Genomic DNA, 9,455 nt, shown 5'->3' with positions numbered 1-9,455 from the left:
AGAAAAGCTAGAAGGGTATAATTATTAACTTTTACCTCTAAATTTAGGTGGCATTGCAAAATAAAATATTTTTCTCAAAAAGGTTGATGATGTTATGTGTGACCAGTGGTTTCTTATTTTGGTAAAACTATAGCCACCCTTTTATTTGTTTATTTATTTATTTTTCTGGTTATAGATAGGCATATTCTATATTTAATTCTTATTTTTGTCTTGGACTAAAATAACTCAACTCAACTTTAAAAAAATCAAGCTTTTTTATTTTTTTTTACTTTTGTAAATGTCCAAAGGTTGTAACTTGGTCATTTAGACAAAAAACCAGCTAGTTACTACAGTACAATAAGCAACCAACCAATGATTTTGATTGAATATTTAATGACACTTTAAATTCTATTTTAGATTAAAAATAACAGCTTTTATAGCATAATAATATATTTTTATACCTTTCATCTGAAAAGCGATGAGAATATTCTAGCTCATAGCTTGGCTTATATTAAAGGAATAAATAGTTTTCACTTTTCCAAAACAAAAGTCTTCTTATAGCAACCTCTCTCTCAACCTCTCACCAAACTCATCTCCTTCTCAACCTGCCCAGAAGCAAAAAATGGAAGCGTTGAACATTGAGTACAGCTCTCTCAATCATGATCTAGCCATTAGAAGGTTTTGTCCAGCTAGATTTGAGGAAGAGCGAGGAGAGTGGGAGGAGATATTGAATGAGATTGAGATGTGTTCACCTACAGAAACCACTGGCACTACTCCTCTTTTGGAAGCTTGGGAGATCGATGAGTTCGTCGACAGCTTCATTAACATGGAGCATTATGATGACAAAGAGTCACCAGGAGATGATCAAGGTGGGTTGGAAATGTTTTCCATTGCCAATGATGGTGTTTGTGACATGGAGATCAGTGGCTCTCCAGGTGAGGATGATGTTGTTAGCCGTGGTTTGGTAATGCCTAGTGTTGAAGAGGCTAGCCATGGTGTGGACCAGGGGCTTCACTTGGTTCACATGTTGTTGGCTTGTGCTGAAGCTGTTGGCTGCAGAGACACCCAACTCGCAGACTCAATGCTGAACCAAATCTGGGCTTCTGTTACTCCTTTTGGTGACTCTTTACAAAGGGTGTCTTATTGTTTTGCCACTGGACTGAAATCCAGGCTTTCATTTCTTCATAATAATGTCAATACAAATGGTACATTTATGAATGGTGCTGCTGCTTCTATGGAGGTTTCTTTGGTAAGTATGGAGGAGAAAATGGAAGCTTTTCAATTACTTTACCAGACTACTCCTTTCATTGCCTTTGGTTGTATGGTTGCAAATGAAGCCATATGTCAAGCTGCAACAGGCAAGGATTATCTTCATATCATTGACTTAGGAATGGAACATACTCTTCAATGGCCATCTTTGATTAGAACTCTTGCATCTAGGCCAGAGGGTTCTCCAAAACAGCTTCGAATCACGGGGCTAATTGATGATGATCAAAGCCTTGTTGCCGAGCTGGAAACCAGCATGAATGCTCTTGTGGAAGAAGCTAGCTCACTTGGTGTACCATTAAAGTTCAGCCTTATATCTGAGCCAGTAACACCATCACTTTTCAATAAAGAAAAGCTGAACTTGAGAGAAGAAGAAACACTATTTTTCAATGGCTTCATGCACTTGCACAAGTATGTTAAAGAGAGTAGAGGGTCTCTAAAGGCAATCCTTCAAGCATTAAAGAAACTATCTCCAGCTCTGTTCACAGTTGTAGAGCAAGATGCAAACCATAATGGGCCATTTTTCCTTGGCAGATTCTTGGAGTCCCTTCATTACTATTCCGCTATTTTCGACTCCCTTGAGGCCAGTCTTCCAAGAAATAGCCAACAGAGGATGAAGATTGAGAGGCATCACTTTGCAGAGGAGATTAGGAACATTGTGGCTTTTGAAGGCTCAAGTAGGATTGAGAGGCATGAAAGAGTGGATCAATGGAGGAGACAACTAGGCCGAGCAGGGTTCCAAGTGTTGGGTTTGAAGTGTCTGAGTCAAGCTAGGATGATGCTGTCTGTGTATGGCTGTGATGGCTACACTTTGGCAAGTGAGAAGGGTTGTTTGCTGCTTGGATGGAAAGGGAGGCCTATATTGCTGGCATCTGCTTGGCAAGTAAACAATGTTCCTTCTTCCTAGTGTCTTGGATAATATGTTCAGTTGTTTTTATTATGGCACATTCTTAAAGTTGTTTTATATTAGAAAGACTAATAAAATTATTTATCTTGTAAGCTATGTTGTTGATATACCCAATGAAAAAAAAGCACATGGTTTTGAACAAATTATTTGACATAAACAATATAATAGCTACCTTGACTCAAAGTGGAAAGCTTTGAGTTGTTCATAATTTTGAACAGAAATGCTTTTTGGCAAGAGAATGATCTCATAAGATCGTCCTCACACTAGAGCAATATGAAAAAAAAACGTGTGTTTACATTTACTTAAGGTAAGTTGTACTTGTGATTTTCCTTTGATCAAGCAATGAACTCTTAAAAAAGGCCTGAAATGGCTTTTAATTTGCTCAAAACTTTCTAAGAAGCTTTTTCAAATAGAGTTTCACAGATGAAGGTTTACTTCAATTTTTTAAGGTACCCTCATTAAAGTCAAAAAAGGTATTTGAGATTTAGAATTGCATAGTAAGAAAGTTACCTCTATATGAAAAGACACAGGTTGGCCTTAAGAATTAGAATTGCATAATAGATAAAAAAAAAAAAAAGCACAATCCCAGAGGATTACAAACAGCAGATTCAGAGTACAGAGTAACATCCACCACCACCACCACCAACAATGTCATTCTGTTGGCAACTTAACAAAATTGTTACCAAAACAGAGAGACCAAACCATTATGAAAACACATTTGGGAAAAACATTTATCCCTGTTAAAAGTACAAAATATATCACCAACTTTTTGTATACAATTGAATGAATAAATGATCATGTTTGTAATCACCAAAGAAGGGCATAAGGACCATGAATTCTCTTATTTAGGTGGCTTCTGAGCCTGTGCTTTGGCTTGGCTAGCTGCAGCAGCAGACATTTCACGTAAGCGACTTGCGATTTCTGTAAAGGATGGCCTGACCATAGGATTAGGAGCCCAGCACTCCTCCATCAGCGTTCTCCATTCCGCATCACAGTAACTTGGAATTGTTGGCCTCAATGTATTATTCACGATACCTCCTGTGTGTTGGACAAATTCTCATGAATGATTCAACAGATAACCATGGAGAAATGGGAAAGGAAGACATAACAGAAGTGCCTTGTATGAAAAGCAATTTCTAATATCGAGCCCAACTGTGAGCTACAACATGATAAATTTGAAGGAAAGAAAAAGATAACACACCTATAATTGCACCATAATGCATGTTGGCATATGGCTCCTCACCAGTGAGAATCTCCCATAGAACAATACCAAAGGAGAAGACGTCGACCTGTAATCAACTGAATTAATTAACAAATTCTAACAAGGACCGCAAATATCAAGATCGAGCCAGAGTAGACCAGTTAAGAAGCTGGACAAATTTCAATGTCCTTTTCTCCTCCAAATATACAGATGGACCACAATTTTTTTTTTCAAGAAAAGTAATAACATTGAAGATAGAGGACTAAAGTCTTAAAGAAAACTTCAAAAACTTCTTGACAAAAGTAAAAGGAGGAGAAATATATTCCCTGAATGAGTGCTGGATAATAATAGCTTAAGTAGTAACAGTACACCAGTAATAGGCAGTCCAGGATAGAGTTTGTACAAGTATTGGAATAATTATTTATTTTGCTTATTGTAAAATTAAGATCTTTTCATGTCAAATGTAAAACCAATATCTTTTAGTCATTACCTTCTCAGAGACCTTGTTGCTGCTGCCATTTAGCAACTCTGGTGCCATCCATGGTAATGTTCCACGAACACCACCAGAAACCAGTGTATTTCGTTTGATTTTTGAAAGCCCAAAATCACCAACCTGGGAGACAATATTTTTCGTTAGATATTCATGACCACTGCCAAATTTAACATTTCTCTGTAAGGGAAAATGGTGACACCATCAGAATTACCTTGCAAATTGGCCTTAAAGGATCTTTCAAGTTCACAAGCAAGTTGTCACACTTCAAATCAAAATGGACAATATTTTTCGAGTGCAAATATTCCATTCCAAATGCTGCATCCATAGCGATTATTAGACGCTTGCGACGATCAAGATACCTGCAAAAAAAGTTCATGTTAAACACGAAACATGAGAATAAGGGCTTGGAAGTTATCTGAAATCGATGAACTAGTCACATATAGAGAAGGGAAAAAAAACTTTTAAATGACATCAGTAGTCAAAATGCCTAGAATTTATCAGAGTATTTCTTATATCACAATATTAGTTTCAGGTAGAACAATTTGACGAAGAGGTTAAAATTAAGAAAGTTTACCTATCTTTGCGAAGTAAAACATGCCTTAGAGAACCATCAACCATGAACTCAGTTACAGTAGCTAACGTGGCCCCTGGTCCATCTTGCACTACACCATAAAATGCTACGACATTTGGATGGTGAAGCTTTGAAAGAATATCGGCTTCCCGCCAGAACTCGATAGTCTGAAAATAACAGTAATTATTATCTAGCATGGCATACAAAACAAAATATTCAGACATCAACCGAAGCAATAAAGTTCCATAACTATAAATTCCACTAGTTGCTTTCAGCATATGTCGGTTTGGAAAGTACATAAAAGCAACAAGTTGGAGATCAATCATATAAATTAGATCATTGAAAATGTATTCTTAGGTTCTCAGAGAGGGTCAATACCAATCTCTCTTGCTCTGATGATCTTCCAGTAAAGCAACTCTTCTTTATTCTCTTAATCGCAACATCTGTTCCCCTCCATTTTCCATGATAAACAGTCCCAAAGGTACCTGAACCCAATTCCCTAAGCTCTTCAAGATCTTCATCCTTTATGGCCTACAATGTAACCAAGAAAGAGAAATGAACAGAATGACTCTGAAAACTCAACAGCTTGAAAGCTAACAATAAAATATCCAACAGTTTCATTCCAGAGACCCTGTTGTCTTACTAACAGATATCATAATCAATAACAAACTTCATGTTCAGGGAAGAAGATGATAATCATTCACAGAGAATGAACCTTAGAGTAACACTTTTATAATGTCATGTTGACCAAAGTAAAGCATTGAAGGTAAGCATAATACCTGCAGTGTACTAATATCAAACTCCCCCAGAGAAGGATCTAGAGGAGGTAGACCAGCCGTCCTGGAAAGAAAATTTCCATCCTATATCCAAGTTATAGAAAAATTATCAGATGAAATGCATACAAGTTAAACAAAATGATATTTACCATAAGAGATGCATACAAAATAAAATTATACAGTTTTACTCAAAATACCTCATATCCTGACTCCTGAACTCTTAGGTTTTCCATCATACGACCAAACTGCATGCTTTCAGTGTCCTTTGCTTGGGAATGTTCATAATTTGGATGCAGACTTGAATCACCTTCAGTTGGTCCAGATAATTCATTATGATTGATTTCACCAAATTTTGGCTGTGGAACAACACGGTGCGGTGAAATTCCTTCAGCAGGTAAATTCATAGGAGGATCTCCTTCATCTTTTCTTAGAGCAGATGAAAAATGAAGATCCTGGTCAATAAGAGAAAAGTCTTTCTGATCAAACCCTTCTTGTGCCAACTTTTGAAAATATGACCAGTGCTTTGGTTCATGATTTTCCATGTTCAAACTTACACCAGGCCCATCATTGTGCAGCAAATCAACATCAGGTGAATCTTTAGCCAGTATTGCTTTGGAGAAAATGTCAGAAAGCAAATCACGAGGAAATCGGTCTTCAATATCAATAAGGATATCTCCCTGCATCGATGTAGAAACTCCAGTTGAAGATGGAACATTTTCGGTGGGGACATGAAAGTCGTGCTCTGGATGATTGCGTGCTGGATCAACATGTTGCTCCACAGATGGTGTCTGGTTTCCATCTGGATATTCAGATGTTGCTTGTGGGGTTTCATCTGTTACAAGCTTCTTCTGGTCATTTCTAAAGGAAACTGCTTCTTGGTCAGACTTGACAATGTTGCCCTCTTTAACATCTTCTGCGTTGTTTGGTAATGCCTGCTTTAACTCACAGTCCACATTTTGCAAAAGCTCTGCATTCATTTGACAAACTGAATCAGCAAACTCTTTATACTGTTGAAGTTGGGTAAGTCCATCATCAACAGTATGAGTATCCAATGGTAAAGGTTTTGATGTAGAGGAGTTTTCAGCCTGAGGGGGCAGCTTTCCATCTTTCTGCGAATTTTCAGAATCATTTGTAATTGAATGCTGCTGGGTGGTATCAGAATGTGGATGAGGCATCACAAATTGGGAACCATACGAGTCGTCCGACTTTGATAATCTATTCAGCAACCCCAACTGCTCCCTTGGTATTTTCTCTGAATAAAAAACTCTCTGAGGAAGTGCTGGAGGTTCATGGTAGGTCTGGTGACTCTGGTCACTTACACTGGAGTCAGACCTAACATAACCATGAGCAAATGCAGCACCACCAGATGTAGAATGATGATCATCCTCACTGAATTTAGGAGCCTGAGGTGGATTTCCAGAATCAATTAAAGAAGAAATCTTGTTAGGCTCCTGGCACCTTCCAACATTTTTTGAAGACAATGGATGTTGACCTTCTTCCAGTAAAGCGGCTGTATATGATACATCTTCCTTGGGAATATAACCCGCTGAATTATTATCATATGGCTGTGAAGGAGCAACATAGTCTCTTCCCAAGGGAGAGACCATTTCAGGGTTACTGGGTTGCTGCGCTGAACTATCAGATTTTACTTTCGTATGATTTGCTGGTGCCTCCAAATTGTCTACTCCGGAGCCACCGAAAAACTGTCCTGTTGAATATCCTTGTAGATCTCTCATCTCATAAAAAGGCATCGAACCAGAGACTTCTACAAAAGGGGCGTAACTAGAAGTGATTTGGCCATTGTGCAATGGATTGTTCACACTCTCTCCATGATGCATCATCTCGCCATGATAAAAATGAGGGTTATTTTCATAAGCATTTGAGGAACTAGGTATGATTGGTTCTGAAGATTGGATTAGCGATGACGAAACAAAATTGTCAGTCAAACCAACATTGCTCACACCGGCTGGGCCTACCGCTGCCATGTTCTTCTCTTTCTCAACAATTTGTCTATCTAACACACCTAAATTGTTTGCTGATGTGCTTGCAAATCCATGCATGTTTGAGTTTTTTCTTGAACCCAGATCCATGCCATTGACAGCAACTACATACTGCACCTCAGAATCACCATCCATGCTGTTGATACCAAACTGAGCATCTTCCAAGTCATTCATAGAGAATAAAAATATTCTAAGTTTTTGTGAGCCTTCTCTAGTTCCTAATTCACTGCATTCTTCCATCATATTCTGCAGATCCTCATCACAAGACACAGAAACTAGTGCATCGAGATCCTCCCCAGGAAGCTGATACTTAATGACATTAGTTTGGTTATAAATTGAAAAGATCTTCTGAGTTAGTTCCTGCCAAGAAATGTCTTTTCTGATACGGACAATGCGTGTTTCCCCTCCAACATACCTGAGCTTCCCATCACTAGGCCGAGGTAGAACTTTACCACCAAAGCTACAAAGAATCTTCATCTTCAAAGAAGAGCTATCGGAGGCTCCAGAAGAAGTGTAGCCATGACTAACTCCTCGGCTACTCTCATAGCCTGATGACATCCGTGGTCCTGATTGGGCTGACGCATAAATACTCCTGTCTTCATGTGCTGAAGAATTTTTTCGTTCATACTGTGCAGGGCCTTTTTCAGTTGCAGCAAGCATCGAAATATCTGACCCAGTTTCAGACCCTGTATGGCTGATACCTAACATGCCTTTTAGTTCCATATAACCTGATGCATAATTGGGATCCCCAACAGTATTTGGAAGCAAAGGCTTCCATTGATTCACTCGATCACGAATAAATTCAAGAGCAAATTCCTCACCTGTCTGTAAGGAATAATTAAGCCCAGGTTTAACTTCTGTATTTTGATTTGGGGCTCTCATACTACCACGTATACTGCTATGAGTGTCAGGCATAAATGTTTGAGATGAGGACTGATATGCCTCACTTCCAGGTTCAATGGAATTGTAGTGAAACTGCTTATTTGTTCTTGATTGATCCATCATACCATTCCTTGGAACTCTTTTTATCTCTCTTAACTTAATCAGGATTAATAACAAGACCAGGACACCATGGAGAAGCCATCTATACGAACCAAATTGCCATCGGCAGTTATAGCCTGGCACACAAAACATAAGACTTCAATCAGAGATAGAGAAATATAAGACCAAAATAGAAAGAAGCCATATAACAAAAATGAACCTATATGAAGTTGGATAAATCTTTCATGAATTGATAACAAAATGTCATATTTCCCAGTAAATACTTTCAATATATACCACTACAAGTAAATTCTCAACTAATTACACTTCCCAATAAGACTTGCATTAGTTTAACTGTTTCAAATCATATCACATGGTAAAATGTCCAACTTGGTAACAATTAACTCAACCCTAACCAAATGATTGTACATCTGAAACGATATAATCCAGGTGACAAATCAATATACAAGCATGTGTGTATGTATGGAAAAAAAAAAAATTTGAATGCCAACTAGGTCATTATATGATATTAAACCACAAGACAAAACCTCAGAGCACAGAAACCCAACAAACAGTATTTGCCCCAGATGTAAGTGCATGTTGAATAGGGTTAAAATCTAGTTACTAATATACCATATTTTCCATTTAACATTCAAATAAAAACAATATATGTAAGATTGTAACTTAATTTCCGACAAATGGTAGTAATCTACTATTTAAATATATATATATATATTAAAAGCACAGAAAAAAAACCATCAGAAAAAACTCACCTTCAACTTCAGCTTAGTTCAAAATCAGAACAAACAAATACATAAATACATTCAAAGACAAATGTTCAAATAGTATTATAACCCTATTTTTTTCCAGCTAAAAGCCTAAAAAGGCATAAAAACTTAGTTTGGCATCAAAATAAAAACTCAAGAGATTAAAACCAGAAAACAAGAAACCCCATTTCATAACTAGATCAAGACAATAAACAAAAACAATAATAAGAAAAACCCAGATACCTGATGTGGAAAAAACGCTTTCTTGTCTGAAAGACTCTATCTTTTTGTCAGAGGAAAGAAAAAGAAACGAAAAACCCACATCAAGGAGAGAAGAATAAGCAGATTAAGTTCAAACCCAGCTGAAACAACACATGCTAGAACCAAAATTTCCAAGACTTTCCCTCACTTTCTACTCCAAATTTTGTTTTCCTTTCTTAAAGACAACGAAACGACGGCTTAAGCGGATTGAGCTTCCTCTTTCGCTTTCTTATATTTCTCTCTCTCTCTCTTT

At 37.5% G+C, this 9,455-nt stretch overlaps 2 protein-coding genes across 2 annotated transcripts; one reads left to right on the top strand and one right to left on the bottom strand.

The window, feature by feature from the left end:
- The first annotated feature begins 397 nt into the window (after positions 1-397).
- On the top strand, positions 398-2,347 carry LOC133829884 (GRAS family protein RAD1-like). The gene has a single exon (XM_062259712.1). The coding sequence runs from the start codon at positions 602-604 to the stop codon at positions 2,150-2,152; it is 1,551 nt and encodes a 516-aa protein (XP_062115696.1). The 5' UTR covers positions 398-601; the 3' UTR covers positions 2,153-2,347.
- Positions 2,348-2,683: 336 nt separating this feature from the next.
- LOC133829882 (uncharacterized) lies at positions 2,684-9,455 on the bottom strand. The gene is made up of 9 exons (XM_062259711.1): positions 9,185-9,455; positions 5,391-8,311; positions 5,197-5,277; positions 4,796-4,948; positions 4,421-4,584; positions 4,058-4,205; positions 3,844-3,966; positions 3,354-3,441; positions 2,684-3,190 (listed from the first exon to the last, which is right to left on the bottom strand). The coding sequence occupies exons 2-9, from the start codon at positions 8,196-8,198 to the stop codon at positions 2,994-2,996; spliced, it is 3,762 nt and encodes a 1,253-aa protein (XP_062115695.1). The 5' UTR covers positions 8,199-8,311; positions 9,185-9,455; the 3' UTR covers positions 2,684-2,993.

Source organism: Humulus lupulus, chromosome 4 (assembly GCF_963169125.1).
Source record: "Humulus lupulus chromosome 4, drHumLupu1.1, whole genome shotgun sequence".
Lineage (NCBI taxonomy): Eukaryota > Viridiplantae > Streptophyta > Magnoliopsida > Rosales > Cannabaceae > Humulus > Humulus lupulus.
Note: the sequence above shows the minus strand (reverse complement) of the source record. Positions and strands in the feature narration are given on the sequence as shown.